Genomic DNA, 23,683 nt, shown 5'->3' with positions numbered 1-23,683 from the left:
AGACAAAATACACAGCAGTGGTCGAACGTGTTTACGACGGTCCCGAAATCACGAACACTGGCTTTCCGTCTGATTCTTTTAGAAATAGGATGTGATGTTTCATCCGACTATTTACTGTAATTGTGCTGCGTTTGCGTAGACAATTGCGAGGAGCAAAACTGAGGAGCCACTGCCTTGTCCAGCCTGAACTGCCGTTGTTTATATTATTATTATTATTTTTTTTAAACACGTCATCTAGTTACATTTAATTGCAATTTGCAAGGCCCTAAAATAGTTTGGAATGCCTTTCACAACACTGATAAGGAGATAATTTTAAATCTCTCATCCCACTCCAAAGTTTGAACACACCGGCTCATGCTATTGAATGAAAAGGTGTTTTTGACTGGTACTGCAGTTAAAAGGTCGTCCTATACAGTTTTGGCTTCAAACTGTAAATGCAAAGGTGCTGAAATAGATTGAAATAGTCACCAGATCTGTGACATACTGAGGTGCCAATAGGGGAGGGTTATACTCAAAAACACCGTCCCTGCAAACCCGTTTAAACTGTTTTATTTTTTTCCAAGTTGTTTTCTGTAGGTGATGCCTCTTCCCAACATAAAACAAAAAGTTACAAAATTATCTGTCATCAAAATCATTTGTAAGAGACTTCATAAAAAAACAAACATGAACACATACATACACGTACAGAAGTGAACGTAACATAAAATTGGCAATCTATCGACCCTGTGATATTCAGCATTGGGTGCATGCAACCTGACAGTTACTGTAGAATATCTACAAAAGTCCAATTCTTGAATTATAGCAACTAACAACTTCAAAAGACCGACAACCCCTGCACATAGCGATGTGTGTGTGTGTGTGTGTGTTGTGTGCGCACAACACTGAGCACACCAGAGTCCTGACTGTCACGTGAAGTCGTGGGGAGGTTCACAGTGTCGTACAGAAGGATCCTGCACCAAAACAGTTTCAAGCAAGACTGTATATTCGGAACATACAAAATAAATTTTATTATCCATTCTCTTCATGTCTACATCTTATTAGAATTGTCAAATAACACACCCAAATTAATTCTAATAATCCTGACAGGTGCAACGATACATGTTCTGTCAAGTCCAGGTGTCAAAATATAAATGAATGTGAAAAGCAATTTAAATCTTTGTTATTGTCGACATAAAAAGGGGAACCGTGGCCTGGGGGCCACAGCGAGAACTAGGCAGGATGTGGCCATGAGCACACACAAACACAGGACTAGGGGGCAATAGAGGAGGGGGGAGGTGTGCAGTCCCTCAGGGCTGGGCCCCAGTGGCTGCAGGGACTTGTGTGGCCAGAGTGCTGGGGGCGGAGATGACGGGTGATCCAGCGATGTTCGCCAGCGGCTGTGCGGAGGTCATTGAGCTGATGCCTGAGACACACAACAAAGGTGGCTTACTCATGTGGGCTCAGGCCGGGGTGGGGACTATTCTCGATCGGGGATAGCACAACCTACCAGCCATCATACTTGAAGAGCTGACTGGTGTTGAGCTGGCCGCCATCCCTCCAGGAGTGGCCCCTCTTCCCTGATCTCGGACGATGGGAACTAGAATGAAGATGGGGTTCATATCACAGGATGCAGGCTAATACACATGCGCCCCGTTTAGGTCAGCTGCCCCAATCAATACAATACAATACAACAACAAAAAGGTGCACTAACAGAAGTATGGATGATCCATGGCCTCTTTGGCTGTCAGCCGGGCTTGATGGTCGTAGCGCAGCAGTTTGTCCAGGAAGTCCAGGGCCTCTGTGCTGACCAAGTGCTGGTTCTCACTGTGCACGAACCTCTCCCACCTTTTACGGGAGTGTCTAAAGAAAGGGAAAGCATGGAAAGGAATGGTAAAAAGTTGCGGACCACCAACTGTTAAGGGTTTTTCATGATGCAGTCCGCACATCGTCCACCAGCCCGTTCATTGTATGTAAAATAAATTATCAGTGGGAATGGGATGCTGAAAACGTTTTTAGAAGGACGGCCTCTTTGTCTTACCTTCCCAAGATGTCGTTGAACCGTGGATCCAATTCAATGTTGTATTTGTCGATGTAGTCGTACAGGTCTTCTGTGCCTAAGACTTTTGCAATTCGCACAAGCTGCAAATTCATGGAACCGTTATTTGATGCCAACCACACTACCGTATTTTCACGACCATAAGGCGCACTTATAAGTCTTACATTTTCTCCAAAATGGACGGGGCTCCTTATGTGTGCACCGAGTTCCAAAATCTGTAAATGTTGTGTGACTTTGATGAGCGCTCCGCTTGACTGACTGGGAGCATTTCCTGCCGACACGCTGCTTATACAGAGGAAAAGCGGACGTGACTGAGGATAGTATGCGGACGTTAAAGGGGGAAGGGTGCGCGGGAAAGAGGACGCTAAATGCACTCCCCCAGTCGGTATATAGTGCATTGTGCAAAACAACACAGGTTTGGCTAAGGATCCCCGAAAATGGCACCTACGAAGAGACACGCTTATGGATTGTGGATGCCTGGGCTAAGGTATCTGCTTTGACTGTTGTCCGAGCTTTCGCGAAAGCCGGCATCATTGCTGAACAGCCCCCTGACAACGAGACTGACTCAAACAATGACGAGAGGGAACCCAGCATGTTTGATGGAGAACTTGCCCAGCTGTTCATTTCGGATACAGAAGATGAGGACTTTGATGGATTTGTGGATGAGGATTGATAAAAAAATAACGTGAGTACATTGTTAAATACTTCAATAAAGTACAACCGAACTCACTGTTTACATGGTTAAATACTTGAATAAAGTACAACCGAACTCAGTTTTGCTTCCGCTGCCTTTTTAAAAACATACGCTAGCAGGTATGTTTTAGCGTGCATGCTACCGTGTGTTTTAAGCTAGCGTATGTTTTACCGTGCCTGCGTCCTATAATACGGTGCGCCTTTTGTGTGTGTTAAATACAGTAATAGACCCCGTAATTGAGACTGCACCTTTTAATACGGTGCGCCTTATGGTCGCGAAAACACGGTATATTAAAAAAACCATTGCAGAACAATGCCGGTCGTCGTCCTACCTGATCGTAGTTGTCGTGACCATGAAAGAAAGGTTCCTTTCTGAAGATCATGCTCGCCAACATGCAGCCCAAACTCCACATGTCAAGACTGTAGTCATACATCTGCGGGAGACAAGAAACTGGTTATGTTTTGCATTTAATCAGTCTTAAAAATAAATAAATAAATAAATACATAAAAAAAAAAAAAAACTCTCACTCAAAAACATGCTATCCTCACCTGGTAATCTACCAGTAGTTCAGGTCCTTTGAAGTACCTGGAGGCCACTCGCACGTTGTATTCCTGGTTTGGGTGGTAGAACTCAGCCAAGCCCCAGTCGATTAGGCGGAGCTGAACATTGACAACAGTACATATTAAATGTTTTCAAAACATGACATTGAATTGAATGTTGTCACTTGAGTGCAGAAAAGTGAGCCGGTACCTTTCTGTGTTCGTGGTCGATCATTACATTGTGTGGCTTGACATCCCTGTGCATAATGCCCATACTATGGCAGTAATCCAGAGCCTAAATAACAGCGACGTAATATGTTCAGATTACACAGACACAAAGTGCTTAAAAACAAACTGATAAATTTTACTTACCTTTAAGATTTCATACATGTAAAACCGTATGTCAAAGTCAGATAGGGTTTGATACAATTGCTGTGAAATAATAAAAAAAAAAAACACATACAGGTCAATTGTAAATGAATTGCTATTTGATGGCTGTTGTGCTCTAGAATGAGATGAAAAGTCAAGTTGAGCCATACCTTGAAGTCTGTATTGTTCACATGTTCAAAAACCAGAGCAGGGGTTCGGGACTACAAAAAAAAAAAAAAAAAAAAAAAAAAAATTGGCCAAGTGAATAGATGCACTTGATCATAGAGCAAATGGACCTCGTTTGACCTCATTTAACTCGGTGTGCGTTTTCATTTTCCTTTTGGCTGCACTTCCTAATAGAAAGATAGTGTAAGAGAACAATATCCAGCGCAGGTTACTGGGAAGTATGGAGACTTGTCTGAAGCGGGGTATGTGCATACTGACAATTGGGCCACAATTTGGGCAATTTCCCTGCCTTGCGATCCAAGTCAGCAAAGGTCAGATTCTCAGATGTCTCTGAAACATGATCCTGAGGTGTGGGGTGTGTTACGAGTGGTATTTCCTCCGCGATCTGCTTAGAAAACAGTTGGGGCCATCAATCATAAATAGTTAACCGGTTCTTAAGATAGTCTTCAAAGAATTAAAAATTGTATTTTTCATTTGTTGGACAATGTCATTTGAGCCGTCACCTTATTGTGGTGGAGGGGTTTGTGTGTCCCAATGATCCTAGGAGCTAAGTTGTCTGGGGCTTCACGCCCCTGGTAGGGTCACCCATGGCAAACAGGTCCGAGGTGAGGGACCAGACAAAGCACGGCTCTAAAAAACCCTATGACCAACAAAATATATGGATCGAGGTTGCCCTTGCCCGCACGTGGGTCACCGGGGGCCCCCTCTGGAGCCAGGCCTGGAGGTGAGGCTCAAAGGCGAGCGCCTGGTGGCCGGGCCTGCAGCCAAGGGGCCCGGCCAGGCACAGCCCGAAAGGGCAACCTGGGTCCCCCTTCCCATGGGCTCACCACCTGTGGGAGGGGCCGTAGGGGTTGGGTGCAGTGTGAGCTGGGCAGTGGCCGAAGGCGGGGACCTTGGCAATCCGATCCCCGGCTACAGAAGCTGACTCTAGGGACGTGGAATGTCACCTCTCTGGCAGGGAAGGAGCCCGAGCTGGTGTGTGAGGTTGAGAAGTTCAGACTAGATATAGTCGGGCTCGCCTCCACACGTGGCTTGGGCTCTGGTGGGAGTGTCGGGCTCTTCACACCGGTGGACGATAGGGTAGCCTCCCTCCGCCTTCGGGTGGGGGGGACGGGTCCTAACTGTTATTGTGCCTATGCACCAAACAGCAGTTCAGAGTACCCACCCTTTTTGGAGTCCTTAGAGGGGGTGCTGAAGAGCGCTCCTACTACATTCTGATGGGGGACTTCAATGCTCAGGTGGGTAATGACAGTGAGACCTGGAAGGGCATGATTGGGAGGAACGCCCCCCCCCGATCAGAACCCGAGCGGTGTACTGTTATTGGAGTTCTGTGATCACCACTGATTGTCCATAACGAACACCATGTTCAAGCATAAGGGTGTCCATGCGTGCATTTGGCACCAGGACACCCTAGGTCGCCGTTCGATGCTGGACTTGGTGGTCGTGTCATCGGACTTACGGCCGCATGTCTTGGAGACTCGGTGAAGAGAGGCGCGGAGCTGTGAACTGATCACCACCTGGTGGTGAGTTGGCTCCGATGGTGGGGGAAGATGCCGGTCCGACGTGCCAGGCCCAAACGTATTGTGAGGGTCTGCTGGGAACGTCTGGCAGAATCCCCTGTCAGAAGGAGTTTCAACCCCCACCTCCGGCATAACTTCACCCATGTCCTGGGGGAGGCGGGGGATATTGAGTCCGAGTGAGCCATGTTCTGCGCCTTTATTGCCGAGGTGGCCGACCGGGGCTGTGGCCATAAGGTAGTTGGTGCCTGTCGTGGCGACAATCCCTGAACCCGTTGGTGAGGGATGCCGTCAAGCTGAAGAAGGAGTCTTATCGGGCCTTTTTGGCCTGTGAGACTCCTGAGGCAGCTGATGGGTACCGGATGGCCAAGCGGAAAGCGGCTTTAGTGGTCGCTGAGGCAAAAACCCGGGCGTGGGAGGAGTTCGGTGAGGCCATGGAGAACGACTTCCGGATGGCTTCGAGGAAATTCTGGTGCACCATCCGGCGTCTCAGGAGGGGGAAGCAGTACACCATCAACACTGTGTATAGTGGAGATGGGGCGCTGCTGACGTCGACTCGGGACGTTTTGAATCGGTGGAGAGAATACTTCGAAGACTTCCTCAATTCCACCGACACGCCTTCCCACGAGGAAGCAGAGTCTGGGGTATCTGAGGCGGGCTCTCTTATCTGGGGTTGAGGTCACCGAGGTGGTTAACAAGCTCCTCGGTGGCAATGCCCCGGAGGTGGATGATATTCGCCTGGAGTTCCTCAAGGCTCTGGGTGTTGTAGGGCTGTCCTGGTTGACACGCCTCTGCAACATTAGGCGGACATCGGGGACAGTGCCTATGGATTGGCAGACTGGGGTGGTGGTCCCCCTTTTTAAGAAGGTGGACCGGAGGGTATGTTCCAACTACAGTGGGGGATCACACTCCTCAGCCTCCCTGGTAAGGTCTATTCAAGGGAGCTGGAGAGGAGGGTCCGTCGGGAAGTCGAATCTCAGATTCAGGAGGAGCAGTGTGGTTTTTGTCCTGGCCGTGGAACAGTGGACCAGCACTGGCAGGGTCCTCGAGGGTGCATGGGAGTTCGCCCAACCAGTCTACATGTGGTTTGTGGACTTGGAGAAGGCGTTCGACCGTGTCCCTCGTGGAGGCCTGAGCGGGGTGCTTCAGGAGTATGGGGTACCGAACCACCTGATACGGGCTGTTCGGTCCCTGTACGACCGGTGTCAGAGTTTGGTACGCATTGCCGTCAGTAAGTCGGACTCGTTTCCGGTGAGGGTTGGACTCTGCCAAGGCTGCCCTTTGTCACAGATTCTGTTCATAACCTTTATGGACAGAATTTCTAGGCACAGCCGAGGTGTAGAGGGGGTCCGGTTTGGTGGCCTCAGTATTCCATCTCTGCTTTTTGCAGATGATGTGGTTCTGTTGGCTTTATCAGGCTGTGATCTCCAACTCTCACTGGAGCGGTTCGCAGCAGTGTGTGAAGCGGCTTGGATAAAAATCAGCACCTCTAAATCTGACACCGTGGTCCTTCGTCGGAAAAGGATGGAGTGCCCTCTCCAGGTCGGGGATGAGATCCTTCCCCAAGTGGAGGAGTTCAAATATCTTGGGTTCTTGTTCACGAGTGAGGGAAGAATGGAACGGGAGATCGACAGGCGGATCGGGGCACCGTCTGCAGTGATGCAGTTTGTATCGGTCTGTTGTAGTGAAGAAGGAGCTAAGCCGAAAGGCGAAGCTCTTGATTTACCAGTCAATCTACGTTCCTATCCTCACCTATGGTCACGAGCTGAAGAACAAGATCCTGGGTACAAGCGGCCGAAAAGAGTTTCCTCCGCAGGGTGTCCGGGCTCTCCCTTAGAGATACGGTGAGAAGCTGCTCCTCCGCATTGAGAGGAGCCAGATGAGGTGGCTCGGGCATCTGTTTAGGATGCCTCCTGGACGCCTCCCTGGTGAGGTGTTCCGGGGACGTCCCACCGGGAGGAGACCCCGGGGACGACCCAGGATACGCTGGAGAGACTACGTCTCTCTGCTTGCCTGGGAACGCCTCGGGATCCCCTCGGAAGCGTTAGAGGAAGTGGCTGGGGAGAGAGAAGCCTCGGCTTCCCTGCTGAGGCTGCTGCCCCCACGACCCGACCTCGGATAAGCGGAAGACAATGGATGGATTGATGTCATATCTTTATTCCTGAATAGTACAAGGAGTAACGATTCGACTGTGATTCGCTAGTCATTCGTAACTGTCAATGCGAACAGTGATTGGGGATTTACCCGCCGAGTACGAACTCTAGTATGCTGCTACGTTAGCTTCATGAACTAGCCAGCATATGCTTATCACTTGTGTTCACGTATGTGAGATAAGCGTGTTATATGCGCGTGTAATAGGGATAGGGTAAGATTTTAACAATACTACTAGTCTTAACAATACTCTAATATCTGTCAAATATATGTGTCGCCAAACAATCTATCTAGAAATCTTTGCGGGTCTGGCTAGCATACCTGTGGAACTGCTGGAAGACGAGGCAGCGACTGATGAACTAGCAGGTCTCGTGGTTAGTTGAAAAATGGTGCATTTCTCCACTAAATAGGACGCGTATTTTGCTCAATGTTTGTTAAGGTTGCGTATGTTTCCCCCATTATATTCGATTGACTGGACTTATGGAAACATGCATTGTCACCATAAACCTTTGAGAAACGTAAATCACACTTCATGATTGTCAATCACTTGGAGCACCTTCTGAAGCCGAGAGATTTGCGCGTGATGAAAATAAATGATCATCATCCTTCTGTCACTCTTTCAGGCATGACAACTCAAACCAAGAATAACCAAACATTCACATTAGTGTAAATGTTGGATTGAGTGTAAACCAATTAGTTATGGCTCGAGAGTGAGACGCAATGATGACGACTGTTGAGCTAAGCTGAATTTAAATGCTGGGATACGGCGTTAGTATAGCACCAGAGCTACCCTAACAGCCCACACATCAAAATAATGTAAACGCTATAGGGTTATATGGCACCATAGACGTTTTTATATAACATTACGAATCATATCGGAGGATGATCGCCCAGCACTGCAAGGGAAGGAGCCAGCCATGCCTCTCACGTGTGGAGCTGATTGTGAAAATACTTCTTAGACAGATACCTTAATTTTATTGTAAGTTAGAAACGAGCTCAGAGAGGTAAAAGGTGCAAAATAACATTTATGTAGCCTAAATAAATGAAAGAGTGGAGCTTATTGATACTATGTCTTTAATAATTTAGCCCTGGGGCCTGTTTAAAACCGGGGCTCGCACACTTTACATTAGTGGTTGATATTGAGATGAACTAGGTACATCAGTGTTTATTACCCCTCTTCATTTGTCATTGAAGTGCTTTTTACCATATTATTATACTGTAACATTTAACTCTTTATAATTGAGAGTTGCCAATGTTAAGATGATTATTAAAACATTGCCTGTCCAGTTTATAAAGGTTTTATGATGCCAAACATTTATACTGTTGAACCAACTATTCCAAATCTCAGTGGGAATTTTTGTTTTGCAAGTTGATCAAATCGGAGGTCGAGAGCATCACAGAACACATTGTGGAGGAACTTGGAGGCCCAAATATATTGTGTTGAGTGCAAACACATACCACGGGATCCTTGACAATATCTAACAGCGAGATGATATTTGGGCCGCCCCGGAGGTTCTCCAGGATCTTTATTTCTCTCTTGATTTTCTTTTTCTTCACCGGCTTTGAAAGTACAGAAGAGAGGAACAATGACGGAACATTTGCGACACATTTTGCTTTAGCGCTAGTCCACATCCTGATGAGTGTCATACCTTTAGTATTTTTACGACCACTTTTTCATTGTTGGTGATGTTTATAGCTTCGAACACTTCGCTATATTTGCCTCGACCGAGTTTTCTGACTAGCTGATAGTCGTCCTGGTTTCTACAAGGCGACAATGTAGAAATGAATAATCAATTGGCAAACGCAACTAAAATGCTTAACAGCGCGTCTTTGCCTTACCCCCACTCAACAACATGGGACTCATAATCCCAGTATTCTCGAGGTCTCTGCGTGTTCACATCGGGGTAAACTCGAGAGCGGCTTGGAACAGGGCCAGACATATTCTACACAGAATCTTCTCGAGATCTCCTTTAAAAAAACAGCAACGAGGTCATGGAAGTGCACATTCCCTCAACAAATACAGTGGAGCAGGGGTGTCAAACTCATTTTTGTCACGGGCCACATTGTAGTTACGGTTTCCCTCAGAGGGCCGCTATGACTGTGAAACCATAAAAATCTTTTAATCGCCTCATCGTATTGCCACACAAAATTTATGAACTAGTTTTGGAATCAGAAATCAAGGGTAAAGGGGTTTTCAACTATTCTTCATGTCTTGTAACAAAAACGCTTTCAATATCTCAACGTTATCATTTATGCTATATGACAATTAGAAATTTTGATGCAGATTTTAGCAAGAATCATGGAAGCACATGATTTGCCTTCGCGGGCCACATAAAATCATGTGGCAGGCCGGTTCTGGCCCCGGGGCCTTGAGTTTGACACCTGTGCAGTAGAGGATCTACTGTACATATTTGGAATATTTTCTCGCTGCGTACAAGATTACACAATACCTGGGAGGTTCCCTCCAGGAAGATGGTGACAGATGAAGGGCAACGAGATTAGTTGAGAGGCCTCTAAAGTTCGAGAGCTACGCTGGCAATCAAATATGAGAAGAAATATTTTAAGTGTGGATAGAACAATTGCAACCAATTTACATACAGTAACACAGAGGGACTTGGACTAGTTACCAAGACAAAGGAAGCTAATGTAGATTTGCTTACCATAAAAATAGAGGCGTCACAGTTAATCAAAAATTCATCGATCAAATTAATCGATAACTATATTGATAATCGATTCATCCTTTAGAGTCACTGTTTAACTTAAAATGGCTAATTCTCTGCTTTCTCAAAAGTATATAATCTGATTTCTTTCCTTCGTGATAGGAAATTTATTATCTTTGCCTTTAATCAAAATCACACATTTGCCAACATCTCTTTTTACTTTGAAAAACAATGATCAATATTTTTCCTTATTTCCTGGCATGGTACGGACCAAACCGGTAACTAAATCATAATCAATTTATGGAAAAAAAGGATCTAATGATCTAGTCTAATCTACTATGAAAATAATTGCTTTTTACAGCCGTAGTATGAATAACCTGTGATTGACATGTACTGTAGTTGAACCTGAAGCAGCCTCACAAGTGCATCTCACATTAGGAGGCCTTCACATTAATCAGTTAATCTAATACATGATAAAGCTAGACAGCCACACAGGGACCGGAATCGGAAGCCGGAAATGAATTAGTGCTTCGCCGCTAGTCCGCTACGTCACCTGAGAAAACATATGTACATTAATATAATAACTATTTATAATTTAAGATAACCTTTATTAGTACCACATAGGGGGAATTTGCACCCTATCAGCAGCAACAGTGGATACACGAAATACAAAAATAGCATGCAAGAGAAGACATTTGTCTGTAAATGTGCCCACCATTACGGTGATGCCAAAAATACATTAAAACAAAAAAAATATATCGTAGTCATAATTTAATAATAATGACAATGATAGAGTAATGATTATTTTGTGGTAAATTCAGACAAATTGTTCTGGAAGTGAATTTCTACAGGTTGGGAGCTTTGCAGTCATAGCGAAAAATACAATTTTAATAATAATAGGCCTAGTAATTTCGTCCAGTGTTTCGGGTTTCGCTTTTCGGCCTTGGGTTCCTCATTTTTAGTTTTGTTCAGTAATTTTCTTTTCGGTGCATCGCTACCAGCCAAGTTGCCGCTACATTTCGGCAGTTTGACACATCGGCGAATCATCATGCGGATCACAGGAAGAAAGGTCTTTGATCACAATTATCTGTCACTGGGTTAATTGAACTTTTAATATATCAAAAGCACTAGTGGTATCAGTACTAGGTATCGGTGAGTACTCAAGAGTGAATGTGAATAGTCGTACTGGCATTGGTCTGAAAAAAAAAAGTGGTATCGCACATCCATACTAAAAATATTCAATAGTGACAGCCCCTATAAAATTGTAATTGCTTTAAAAGGCAATAAATTATTACACAACCAAATAGAGGCATGAGAACGTCAATTCACCTGAATGTTAAATGGGGGCATCCAACCAGTTTAATCGGGACGTACAGGGTTCAATACAGTCATCACTGGGGACAACAACCAGGCAATATCTCCTGTAAGGGGAAAAACAAAAGTAGGTTGATTACAATCAATCCTGTCAATGAGGCTAACGCACGCCAACCATTATGGCTCATACGACTAAGTATCTTTGATGTAACAAAAGGTGTCAAAGACCTGCGTGGGGATGTGGCCAATAATTTGGTCGCTTCACGCTTTAACGACCCCGGCGAAAGCCCAATGGTCAACGGCCTGCACAAGTGCAATGCAGCTCCGGAGCTAACGTTAGCCGAGCAGGGCAAGCCGGCTAGCTGGCCGGGCTGCTAAAAAGTTAGCATTAGCTCGTCAAGTGGAGAAGGAAAAGCCGGCTGGAAGTCACATTTTACAGGACGAGCCACCGCCACAAGGACGCGAGCCCACGACAAATTCCATTTTCGCCACCGGGAGGGGCGAACCGCCGATGTGTATGATTATCGTTTATGTTTAGCCGAGCCACAAGCTTCATAAAAATGTATTTCCTAGAGCTAAAAAAGTGCTAAGCTAACAGGCTCATGGGGGACTTGAATAGCCTGCTTGAATGGCGAGGCGACTGGCTGACAACGCCTTAAAAACGCACCCCGCAAAGACGAATGTGGCCGCAGAGAGGTGGCGAGACTGCGCTACGTGCTCCCCGTCGCCCCTCGAATGGAGAACGGTCAACGGTGGTCACAAACGGACGACGATTCGTGTTCGAATACGATTACCTCTCAGCGTTGCTGGGACGTCAATATGGCGATGCTTGGGATCAGGAGCTTAGCTCGGGCGCCGTTTGCGCCAGGGGGCGCTCTCCCTTTTCTTTTTCCCATGACTTTTTTGGGGCTGGATCAGCCAACAACAGGTCGCGTTGAAGGTGCACATCATAATTCCTCTTCCCTCGGCTGCATTATTAGACTTTTCTACAGTGAGTAACACACAATTACATTAAAAACAGTATTTCCTAGCCTTCTATCGAAGCTAAGGCACCCATGTTGCATTAAAAAAAGAATCTCACAGCACAAGACCAATAAAGGTCACAAAAAGTATGAATAATGATGATTTCATGTCATTGTGGTTTGAAATGTGGGCCTGTTTAGTCACAGGAAGCCATGACCTATTCGGTTTTAAAAATGGCAACGTGGATATACACTTTTGTTGCACCTTTTGCCATTTAATGGAAGAGCATTTAATTGTGCCTGTCACGATACGTCGCCGGCATAGATCGAGGAACAACGCTATATTTGTAATAAATAAATAATCATTTCCAGACAAATTAAATGAACTTGGATAATTTACCACAGCACCTCTGATGATCTCCCTAGGGCACCTTGGTTGGAAATCACTGCATTAAACCATTGCAAATGCTCACATATTGTCACTGAATGTCGGCAGTGGCAAAAGTGCTCACACTCTGGACTTAAGTCGCAGTGAACATACTTAAAAAAAAAAGACTGGTAAAAGTACAAGTACTGCTTAAAATCCTTAAGTATAGGAAACAAAGTGCAGACTGAAATGTACTTAAGTACAAAAGTAAAAATGACTTTTTACTGCCAATTACATACACAATCAGAGATGGCAAAAGTACTCACCCTCCGTAAAAGTACAGTTAAGAAAGTAAAGAAAAGAGAAGTCGTGATTCAACTCCCATTTGTTGAAATAAAAGAAAAAAGAACAAACTGTGAAAACAAAAATATATTTTACAATCAATTATTTACAAAATTCATGTTGACAAATTGAAAAGAAAAAACCTTCTGCACCCAAAACTGTTTCCCTTTTTTATTATCTTATATAGATGGGGGGGAATCCATAACATGGCCATTCTGTATTGTAAACTGTCTAACAAAAATGCTAAATTAGCTAATAATGTGAACTGAAAAATGCACCTTATTATGTATTTCCCACAAATCATTCCTGGAGCCGACAATATCAAACAATTCTTTTAAATAAGCCCATGGATGGGGATTATCTTGCTTCTTCGAATCTGTTCATTTTTGTTACGTCTCCCTTGTTCACGTTCCTCCGATTTTCCACTGTCTCTGTTTTTCCTGCCTTGAAAGTCCCGACTAGCTCAATTAAGCAATCAAGATCTCAACCCCCATGTACTATACTTTTCTCTATTTAATTATTCTTTACGTTGTGTCGTCCATCCATGCAGGTTGAAAAAAGTAACGAGCCTGTTTTGACAAAGTAAGAAGTAGAACGTATCGATATATTTGTTTTCAAATTTAGGGGTAAAAGTAAAAAGTTGACCGCAAAACATTCAAGTAAAGTACGGCGATACCTGAAAAATCGAGTTAAGTACAATAAAAACGTATTTGTACTTTGCCACTTGCCACCACTGGTGAATGTCCATTAAGATACTTGTGAAGAAGACCTTTGTTTTGTCAGCGGTCACATCTGTTTACAATAGTGATAGTGTAGCTGTAACAAGGAACAATATGCGAGCGGTCGAGTATCTATTTTGTTGAAAGGTTACATTGGTGGGGGGAAAAAACTAAACAAAAAACAGCCGCAGGCATTTCCCCCCGAGATAATGAACCCCATCCGACCACTCGAGACAAGACATTATTTTGAAACTGTGAATGGAGCTTTGTCAACTTTGCGGGCTCTTCTTTGCGCAGTCAAGCCGTGCACCGTCAAACAAAGACAATGATCTTTCATTCAAAGACAAAGGCCTGCTGGAGGAGAACAAATCAATAAAAAGCCTCAGTTGCAATCCTGACTCTTTAACGGTGGCTGCCAGACACCGACGTCAACAATGAGGCTGTGAGTTTTGATATTTCAAATTTTATTTCCATCAGGACATTGTGCTGAACTTTGAACTCTTACCGTTTTTCAGTGTAATATGTTGGCTGATGCTCCTTCCGCTTGTGACAGCAGCTCCAATCAGAGGTGAGACAATATTTTGGATTCAAGAAAGATCTAATAATTTTCTTGCAGATAACTGCTTTTATTTTTTATTTGTAGCTCGAAGAGAAAATGTTCTAAGCTTTCTGAAAGGTGAGATATATTCAACCCAGGATTTGTCACGACCTACATAACATTTTCTTTTTATTCCCTTGCTTTATTTGATTACAATTGATGTTATCCATGGTGTCCCCTCAAAATGTACATCAATTCATCATCAACTAACAAGTCAAATATTCTGTGTAAAAACTAAGTAAGTTTAAAGCAGACCTATTGTGCATTTTTATTTCACATTTTAAAACAGATCCCAGCTGTCTTTAGAACATGCCTGTCACATACTTTTCATCATCTTGGACCGGAGTGTGTCGTGTCACAGGCATATTTAACATTTGTGAAGCTTTATAAAATTTGTATCCATTTGAATACGTTGTATTGATTTTGATAAATAAAGACTTTTATTTATTCATTAAAAAAAAAAAAAAAATGATGTCCATTTCCGGGGACACCCTGTATTACTGTGAACCCCTTGACCATAATTAACACAAAACTTCAATGGTTCATCGCTGTTGTTGTAGAGGCCCTCGGCACCACCGCGGGAAAGACCATATCTGCAATTATGACAGGTCTCTGACTCCAACACTTAATCCACATATACACTCAAATAATAGTCAGTTACAAGTGATAGTAAGGCCAAAAGAATGTACTGTATGTATTAAGATTTGTCTCACACAGATCGAGTGGAAGCAAAATCAGAACACAATTTTTCACGCTTTTGCTTGTTTGTCAAACACTTTAGATATGATGTGACATGAATTTTAAAATTATGGGTAAATAATTTGTTTTCTGTTGTAGCACACAAAAATCCTCCCAGCGAACCAAAGAAAGAACATGATTCACAAGGTAGTTAACAAAATATGTTTCTACTGCTTACAGATGAATATTAAGAGAATACAAATGTAAGTATAATTGGCTCAGTTAATCCATTCATTGTTTTTAATATTCTTTCACAGATCTTTCAGAGGATCAGTCTTTTGAGAGTGCCAATCAAGACACACTTGCAGGTATGTGCTAACATTTTTTTAATACATGAAAATGATGTCATATATGGACTTCAGATCAAATTACTAATAATAATCCTAATATTGCGGAACCTGATGCAAACCTTGGAGGGGAAAGAAAAGGTAGATTTTTAAAAATAAGCCGATAGTTATACAGCGTATACGATGCTTTATAATTTCACTTATTTAAGTAAAAAAACATGGGAATAAATAGGAATTTATGGGAAGTAAAAGCGGAATTGTAATGGGTAATTTGCAAAACTGCCGGTTAATCTTTAACGAGGAACTTCAATTAACAATATTGCAATAATTGCAATTAATAGATAACTGAACATTTTGTCGATGCTTTCAAAGACCTTGACAGCGATGAGATGCCTCAAACAAAGGAGAACGCTAAAGCTCCGCCTCGCAGGCAAACGGGAGCAGTGCGTACGAGCAGCAGACGAGCTCAAGATCAACAAAGTGGAGAACACGCTGATCTTCACAGTGAGACGGACATTACTGACGGTGTCAACATGTCAAGCATAGCGTCCGTCCAAGGCAGCAGTCTCCAGAGGAAAGCATCTGCTGAAGGGTTGCGCTCGTTGGCCCCGAGCAGAGAAACGGTGGACCAGGCCAGTTTGGAGACGAGACCTGCTGCGGTCGTCGGAGAAACGGACGATGATGGTGAGTTTAAAAGTCACAGAAAACAACAGAAGAGCGCTCGCAGTGATCAAAATTCTGAGCACTTCATCGCAATATTCCCCCAGAAACGAAAGAATTGATGACCTCTGAATCACATTCATTTGGTAAGTCAACATCGTAACTCCTGCTATGACTGTATTTTGAAAATAATGCATGTTCTGTATATTTTAGCGATACCAGCAAGACTACAGCTTCCTGATGGGAACATTCCTCTGTCTTCATCATCTAACTCTGTGCGCTAGCTGGATTAGGAGACATATTTTGAATTCAACCTCTTGGCCTTTTATTTGTGGACATGTGTACAAGCTGCTTGTCATTCAGCTATTATGAATTCAATGTTGACCGTAGTTGGTCCCACTTTTGATGACTCAGTCGCTCCCGTCTGTTGACTCAGAATCGCAGTCAGCTGACCGGCTGATTCCCAATGTTATCCAAATTTACATTTGTATTCCTTTTTAGCTTCACCATGAGAAGGGAAAATATTTTAAATGAATTTGGAACCAATAATTCTTTTTGTTTTTTAGTCTAACTTTACGGTGCTATAGCACAAAGATAATATACTGAAAATACGTGAGAAAAGATGACAAACGGACAAAATTGACAACATTTATCCATTCATTTTCTATATTAATCTTTTCAGGGCCAGGATTGCGGAGAGTTGGCATCTATCCCAGCTGACTTTGGACAAAAGACGGACTACACCCTGGGCTGCTTGCCAATCAGTCGCATGGCACATAGAGAGACACACAACCCCATCACACTCACATCTACACCATCACTGAGTGGGAACTAAAATGCAAGCGGGTGTGTGAACCAAAATGGATGACTTTTGTTACCTTTTTTTTTTCTTCTTAAAAATAGAAATTGGGTTTTAGTGAAGCTTTTTCTTCTTCTTATCTTGTGTTACAGTAGTCTTTAAAAATGGTGCAAATTTGGTTATAGTACAAAGAATACAGGAAGACAGAAGAAGATGACAAGAGGTCTGGACAAAATTTACTTTGGATTCCTTTTTGTTTTACCTTAATGCATTTCTATGTTTAAGAATACCTGTTAATTTTGTTATGGTTGGTATGGTATGTGTTAAGCTATGACACAAAGGTTATATTCAAAACAGCGGGCCAAGAGAATGATTATGATTTTCTTTAGCCTTCATAATTTTTTTCATGTTTCCAATAATCTTGAAAATAAAAGCATAAGGGACGAAATGGTGCAAGCTTTGCATTCTTTTCATTCAGTGTCTCTCTTTAGTTACTTAGTTATACATGTACCCAATATGTAATTAATGAACTTTAATTGTACCTAGTATCTAGGACACGAAAAATAGCAGTACATACTACAGTGGAACAAGGCATAAAGTTAATGTTACATGGAATTGAAAAAAAACCTTACGTTTTATTTCCTGAGGTGTTGAAGTTCACTATACACATCTGACTGGATTCCATGTAACTCCTACAAAACAAGAGCACATTTATATGCCATCAGTTTCTTTACTTTTATTTTTAATGAGGATTGTCAAAGAAAATGAAATTACACCTAACCTGATAGGGAGATTCTGTTATTTCTTCTGGTTCTCGTACATGTATTTTTGCTGTTAATTGAAAATGAAAATGTGAAATTACTGATTGATAGCTCAACAACAAAAACAAATCGACATTTATTCTCATAAACGTAATGCTCACCAGCTTGCTCTGTCCTTTTCTTGTGGACGGTCAGCAAGTAGAAGAGAGAAACAGCGATGAAGACAGTCAACAGGAGGTCAGAGGCAATAATGCCTATGACGGACTGCATACTGATGAGATAACAAGATCCACATTCTGCCAGAGACATGAATACATAACCGAAAGATAAAGCAAAACATTACTAGGACAAAAAGAAATAACAATGTACCTTGTTGTCCTGCAGATCCTGCAAGATATGTTCAGAATCAGGGCATCGTACAAATACTGTACAGTACAGTGGATGTAGCGTACAACTCACCAAATAGTGACCCAGCAATACAAAATGTGTCTTCCATGCTGAATTGAGTCTCATCCATAAAGGAGAGGTTGTCAATCAGCAGGGATGTTCCAATTGGAAAAGTAGGAGGCAGACCTCCAGTGTGTAGAAGTGCGGCTTACATGTGGACATGTGATTGTGTTTGCAGGAGGAAACATTAAGAGGAGTCACCATTTGCGTTTCCTCATTTATTGCAGGAACAACATAACATTTCTTTTTTTTCCCATTAGTATAGAGTAGCTAGAAAATGATGATGGATATTATTTGTTGTAATAATGGACAGACAGATACTAGACCTTTCTGTCTATATCTATATATCTATCTATCTATCTATCTATCTATCTATCTATCTATCTATCTATCTATCTATCTATCTATCTATCTATATCTATATATATATAGATATATATAGATATATATACTCTACTGGACTGTACTGTTTTACATATTTTGAGAATAAAGTAAGAATAATACAAGAAAAAAAGGCCAAAATATTGTGAGAATAAAATTATAATATCACAACAAAAAGTTGTAATTCTAAAGTAACACTAAAGTCATAATATTGTGAGAAAAAAAGGTACATTTACAAGAATAAAGTAAAAACATGCAAAAAAAAAGTAGAATTATGAGAATGAAGGCAGAATATGAGATAAATTGTAATTTTTAAAGACTAAAGTCACATTATGAAACAAATGTTGAAATATAAGAATAAAATCATATTATTAGAATGAATTAAAATATATATATATGATTGTAATATTCCAAAAACTCTCATCATGTTATGAGAAACACCATGCAATTTCATTAGAATAAAGTTAAAACATTATGGAAAAAAGATTCCCTCGTTCAAGTTGTTTAGTCCTCAGATTGATATTGATCAATCTGAGGACTAAACAACTTGAACGAGGGAATGAATAATATTTTTAAAAAAATACATTAAAAAAATATGACTCTATTCTCATGATGGATTTGAGTGTCATTACAACTTAATTCTTACAACTTTATTAAGATTTTACAAACAACAAATTTTTTTTTTCTTTTCAGAGTGAGTCAAAGATCCATAAGTCAGTGACATCCAAACATGATGCTTGAATGTAACAGTATTATTTTTTTTCTTGATTTGAGGATAAAAGTTAAAAAAAAAAAAAAAGTTAAATTTTTTTTAGTTTTTTTTTTTTTTTTTAGTTAAAACCCATGAATATGTGTGGAAATAAATCACAAGTCTTCCTGACACAGTCAGGTCTTTCTGGAGGCGCGGACATTCATATACGTGCTGTGGTTGTCTGTGAAGAGATGTCGCACAGAGGGGAAAAAGTTAATGAATCATCTTTACCAGAACACACTCACGCAGGCACTCACACGTATCACACAACTGCTGCCTTACTCTTTTCTTCGCACTTGTGATTTTTGCGCCATTGAATGCTGCCGCATTGGTAGGCGATGTTGATGAGGATGAGGGTCAGCAGCAAATCTGCACAGACAACGCCTGCCAGCACGCCAGGCTCGATCTTGTAGCATGGCACGGGGCTCTCTGGCGAGTAGACGACACACAACGCGTTGTGATGAGTGGGCGCAACAGAGAAGGCTGGAAAAATTGAATCAAGCCTGATTGCTCATCAGAGAGATGTTCATCTAACATTGTGTTTATTATTGTGGGTGAAGTTTGCAGGGAATTATTTTTTTGCGAGAGGACAAATGACCACAAACACATTTTATTGTGATGAAATGTTACTACTATGTTGTAAGTTGACAGCGTTTTACTCCCCGATAAAAATGGACCCCAGAAACATTTTGTGTCGTGGCCAGTGGTGGATATGGTACGCAATTCCAAATGTTATACCATTAAAAGTCAAAGTAGCTGGCCCTGACAACTCACCACTGGATATACTTAAGGCGTGTGTGCAAGATACGTACAGTAAAGTGCATGCAATTCATTTATCTTGTGAGCACAAGTTATAACCATAAGTTCATAAGTTTTCCATAAATTTTTGTAGGCCACTGTGAAATTTGTTTTAGTATCTAACGGGAAAAAACAAACAAACAAAACAAAACACTTATTTAAATTGCAGATCCTCAAAAACTGTACTTTCAGTAAGTACAGTACTTCAGTAAATGTACTTCCCTTACTGTGCATCACTGGTCCTGAGCATACGTTTGGGAAACCCTGCATGAGACTTTGCGGGTTTTTGCACGTTCAAATGACCTGCTGAACATTGTGTGCTTCTTCGCATCGACTTACCTGAACGTGCCACAGTCAGGTCTGAAAGAGAGAGGGGGGTGGGGGTGGGGGGGGGGGGGGGAAAGAAGAAAAGAAAATGATGTCACATTCATAACATCTTGGAGCAGTTTGCCGTTTGATAGTTCACGAGTTTCGTATTGAAAATATTTTGTGGTTTTCTCTTCCTGCAAATGAGAAGCCAGACAACATGTCACAAAGAAAGTGGGCCCACTTACTGCACAGTGCACAGATGAACAGGGCAAATGCTTTGCTAGACGACATCGTCGATGCGCTTGACTGTGGGCTTGCTGGAGGGCAAAATAAAGAATAAGACAGACAGACAGATAGATAGATAGATAGATAGATAGATAGATAGATAGATAGATAGATAGATAGATAGATAGATAGATAGATAGATAGATAGATAGATAGATAGATAGATAGATAGATAGATAGATAGACATAAATGCGCTTACTTTTGGTAATGTGCCATCCACGAAGATGATGAAGTTGAAGTGACTGGAACTGCGGCTCTAGTTATTAGTTTCTTTCGCCTTCTTTTTTTTTCTTCTTTTTTCTACCCCGCCCTCTTTGGCGGCACAACGCACTTCCTGTTTGTTTCAATATTGTTTGTTTCTCCTAAGAGCGGCGGGCGCTGCAATTGTGTATTGCTTCTACAGTCAGTGCGCCGCTTCTCTGTGTGCCAGAGGTAGCATATATTCACACTCTCTACTTAAGTAGAAATACAGATACTTAAATTAAAACAAATGAAAATACATACTTTAGTAAACATACATGCTAATTCAACTACTTTAATTGATTAGGTAAAGGTGGAAAGATACATATTTGGAAATATACTACAAAAAGGTAAAAGGGTTTACTGTCTCTAGTAAACAAATTGCTGAAGCAAACAATACCAATCTAAAATAAAATAATCTAAGACTAAAGCAAAATCAAAGATAAGAACAATAAAAAGACAAAAACATTACACTTTAAACATTAAATCATTGATTTTCAAAAAAATGGATATTGAGGGGGCTTGTCTGCTGTGCAAAGGGAGGTCATTCCATAGTTTGGGACCACCGACAGAAAATGCGCTAATCCCCTTCGACTTTGCTGGTCCTCTGACCTGAGAGTAGAGATGGAGCACAAGACCATTCAAAGACTTAAAAGCAAACAAACAAACAAACATCTTCAAATGAACTCTTAAGTGCTTTGGCATGTTAACATGTTTCTATTCAAGATTTAGTTGAGTACAATTTTCATTGAACTTTTTATGTGCAATGCATTTTAATTGAACCATTATTTAAGTGCAGGGTTGTTGCTTTTTTTCCCCGTCCAATTTTTCCAATGAGCAGCACTAATGTTCAAACCGTGCATAATGTTACAGTGATTTACAATAATAAATATAGATTTTAGGAATAAAACCTGTTTTTTTCCCCATTAGATCTAAATATATATATATATATATATATATAAACATATATATAAACGCTATATATATATATATATATATATATATATATATATATATATAAACACTTAGGCCTACTACGCAACTGTATTTTAATGTTGTCACGATGGTGGTACTTGAAGTTTGAGAACCAGTAATGTAAAGCAATTCAGAGCACTACCACTAGTGGCCACAAGGTGCTGTAACCGAGCCACTAAGACGTTGCAGCCCACAGCGTCAAACGCTGCACATTGGGGACACACACACAATCCTCATCCTCAATTTGCCACAAGGATGCCATTTAAAACGCAAAAATAAACCTGACTCTGCTGTGTGGAGTTTTAAAACGACAGCTTTTTTATTTTATTTTTTTTCAACCTGTCAATATACACACCCATTTTGATTGATGACTTGGCACAGCAGAAAAAAACCAAAAACATTTCTCCCACTTGTATTATCTTACGCAGTGCTCATACTGAGAAGAAGAAAAAAACAGCATACATGTGGCATGTTGTTGTTTAACAACTTTCTATAGCCTTGGCGTGACTTTTGTTTTTTCAGGTTAGACAGAATTTTTGAACACCGGAAGCCTGTTTTTTTTAAATTTATTTTTTATTTATTTAGGTTGGCACAGGACATAACACAATCTAGGAACTCTCTTGTAAAATAAGGCCAATGATGATGGGGAATATCTCGCTTCTCCAAATCAGTTGTGTCATTTTCGTTAATGTTCCCTGGTTCACGGTCCTGCGTGTCGCGGCTGTTCTTGTTTTTTTTGGTTTTTGTTATTTTTGTTATTTTTCCAATCAGTCAATCAAGATCTCAACTGCAGTTGATCTCACCTCTTTTTATTCGCATCTTTTTTTTTTAAAGTAACAATGTTTTGTATTTGTATTTTGTAGTAAAAAGTACAGATATCTCTTTGTTTTTTGTTTTTTTTTAAATATAGGAAGTAAAAGTAAAAGTCATCAGAAAAAATAATGAAGTACAGATACCAGAACAATCTACTTATGTATCTTCCCATTGCTGTGTTCATGCGATGAAACTTGTTGTTTTCATGGTCACAATGTGAATAAGTACATTATAAGGGAAATTGTAAAAGAGTTTATTCAAATGGGAAAATGTGTGAAACAAGTAGAACAGCAACATGAAATCATTTTAGGACTATCATGTTTTCTTAAGACTCAATCGGCCAGTTGTGCTAATGTGAGTGTGAATTATTATTATTATTATTATGATTGTTTTTTTTTTTTTTTGTCTATGTGCCGAGCGATTGCCTGCCTACCGGTCCAGGGCGTACGCTGCCCTTGGCCCAAAAAAGTCAGCTCTGATACAGAGACAGCTCAGTAGCAACCCTAATGAAGATAAGTGCTATGGGAAATGGATGGATCAAATTCAGCTCAAGCTTTAGATCACAGTTTATTTTTAAAGGATTTAAGTGCAATCTTTCTATCCAGCGCCCATTTTTTTTTATGTCTTCTTCTTCTTTTTTCTTGTTCTTCTTCTACCATGAATATTATTAGACAATAATTAGCTTAAATCAAATATACAGGAGAGGAGTTTACTCTCTGCGTATTAATACAGGGTGTGCAAAATAATAACATTGACATGATTTAAATGTGAATGCTGTGCCTTGTCAAGGGTGAAAGTTCAAACATGATGATGAGGATGATGATTGCATAGTTAATTACAGCCCTCTTATTTCAGAATGTTCTGTGTGTTTCAAGGAACGGCGAGAGTGTGAAGTGTACACACACACACACAGAGACACACACACGCTCGATGACACACGCGCACACATGTGTGTGGGCGGCGTGTTCAGTGTGTACAAGCAGCG

General features: G+C 41.4%; 3 protein-coding genes across 9 annotated transcripts; 1 reads left to right on the top strand and 2 right to left on the bottom strand.

Moving 5' to 3' along the window:
* Positions 1-533: 533 nt before the first annotated feature.
* Positions 534-12,359, bottom strand: LOC133401757 (casein kinase II subunit alpha-like). 5 transcript variants are annotated; one of them, XM_061675104.1, is made up of 15 exons: positions 12,260-12,359; positions 11,481-11,572; positions 9,942-10,023; positions 9,331-9,459; positions 9,141-9,252; positions 8,950-9,051; positions 3,808-3,858; positions 3,641-3,700; positions 3,480-3,563; positions 3,278-3,388; positions 3,061-3,162; positions 2,018-2,118; positions 1,691-1,839; positions 1,487-1,576; positions 534-1,402 (listed from the first exon to the last, which is right to left on the bottom strand). In XM_061675104.1, exons 4-15 carry the CDS (start codon positions 9,429-9,431, stop codon positions 1,287-1,289), a joined length of 1,179 nt encoding a protein of 392 aa, XP_061531088.1. In that variant the 5' UTR covers positions 9,432-9,459; positions 9,942-10,023; positions 11,481-11,572; positions 12,260-12,359; the 3' UTR covers positions 534-1,286. The 5 variants fall into 5 exon arrangements, with proteins under 5 accessions (XP_061531088.1, XP_061531090.1, XP_061531089.1 ...); XM_061675106.1 differs by having other exon boundaries at positions 9,942-10,018; XM_061675105.1 differs by lacking the exon at positions 12,260-12,359 and adding an exon at positions 12,133-12,252.
* A 1,851-nt stretch (positions 12,360-14,210) lies between these two features.
* LOC133401755 (uncharacterized) lies at positions 14,211-17,387 on the top strand. 2 transcript variants are annotated; one of them, XM_061675101.1, is made up of 9 exons: positions 14,211-14,297; positions 14,371-14,423; positions 14,499-14,531; positions 15,014-15,061; positions 15,291-15,338; positions 15,449-15,499; positions 15,851-16,162; positions 16,246-16,284; positions 16,821-17,387. In XM_061675101.1, the coding sequence occupies exons 1-9, from the start codon at positions 14,290-14,292 to the stop codon at positions 16,856-16,858; spliced, it is 630 nt and encodes a 209-aa protein (XP_061531085.1). In that variant the 5' UTR covers positions 14,211-14,289; the 3' UTR covers positions 16,859-17,387. The 2 variants fall into 2 exon arrangements, with proteins under 2 accessions (XP_061531085.1, XP_061531084.1); XM_061675100.1 differs by having other exon boundaries at positions 15,851-16,284.
* tyrobp (transmembrane immune signaling adaptor TYROBP) lies at positions 14,950-19,399 on the bottom strand. 2 transcript variants are annotated; one of them, XM_061675102.1, is made up of 6 exons: positions 18,158-19,399; positions 18,068-18,085; positions 17,860-17,994; positions 17,719-17,768; positions 17,570-17,629; positions 14,950-16,132 (listed from the first exon to the last, which is right to left on the bottom strand). In XM_061675102.1, exons 1-5 carry the CDS (start codon positions 18,213-18,215, stop codon positions 17,573-17,575), a joined length of 318 nt encoding a protein of 105 aa, XP_061531086.1. In that variant the 5' UTR covers positions 18,216-19,399; the 3' UTR covers positions 14,950-16,132; positions 17,570-17,572. The 2 variants fall into 2 exon arrangements, with proteins under 2 accessions (XP_061531086.1, XP_061531087.1); XM_061675103.1 differs by having other exon boundaries at positions 14,950-16,129.
* Positions 19,400-23,683: the final 4,284 nt, after the last annotated feature.

The sequence above is a fragment of the Phycodurus eques genome, chromosome 4, assembly GCF_024500275.1.
Source record: "Phycodurus eques isolate BA_2022a chromosome 4, UOR_Pequ_1.1, whole genome shotgun sequence".
NCBI classification, from domain to species: domain Eukaryota; kingdom Metazoa; phylum Chordata; class Actinopteri; order Syngnathiformes; family Syngnathidae; genus Phycodurus; species Phycodurus eques.
The sequence above is the reverse complement of the archived record's forward strand: the minus strand, read 5'-3'. Positions and strand labels throughout refer to the sequence as shown.

What these genes read in the sequence shown, in the direction of transcription:
- LOC133401755 (XM_061675100.1), top strand. An exon ending in GACAGCAGCTCCAATCAGAG is followed by an intron (nt 14,424 to 14,498) that starts GTGAGACAATAT and finishes TTTTATTTGTAG; the next exon opens with CTCGAAGAGAAAATGTTCTA. An exon ending in TGTTCTAAGCTTTCTGAAAG is followed by an intron (nt 14,532 to 15,013) that starts GTGAGATATATT and finishes CTGTTGTTGTAG; the next exon opens with AGGCCCTCGGCACCACCGCG.
- LOC133401757 (XM_061675104.1), bottom strand. Translation starts at nt 9,431, where the DNA reads ATGTCTGGCCCTGTTCCAAGCCGCTCTCGAGTTTACCCCGATGTGAAC. An exon ending in ATATTGTCAAGGATCCCGTG is followed by an intron (nt 3,859 to 8,949) that starts GTATGTGTTTGC and finishes TTTTTTTTGTAG; the next exon opens with TCCCGAACCCCTGCTCTGGT. An exon ending in CATGGATCATCCATACTTCT is followed by an intron (nt 1,577 to 1,690) that starts GTTAGTGCACCT and finishes TCTTCATTCTAG; the next exon opens with TTCCCATCGTCCGAGATCAG.
- tyrobp (XM_061675102.1), bottom strand. Translation starts at nt 18,215, where the DNA reads ATGGATGAGACTCAATTCAGCATGGAAGACACATTTTGTATTGCTGGG. An exon ending in GAAAAGGACAGAGCAAGCTG is followed by an intron (nt 17,769 to 17,859) that starts GTGAGCATTACG and finishes TTCAATTAACAG; the next exon opens with CAAAAATACATGTACGAGAA. An exon ending in TAACAGAATCTCCCTATCAG is followed by an intron (nt 17,630 to 17,718) that starts GTTAGGTGTAAT and finishes CTTGTTTTGTAG; the next exon opens with GAGTTACATGGAATCCAGTC.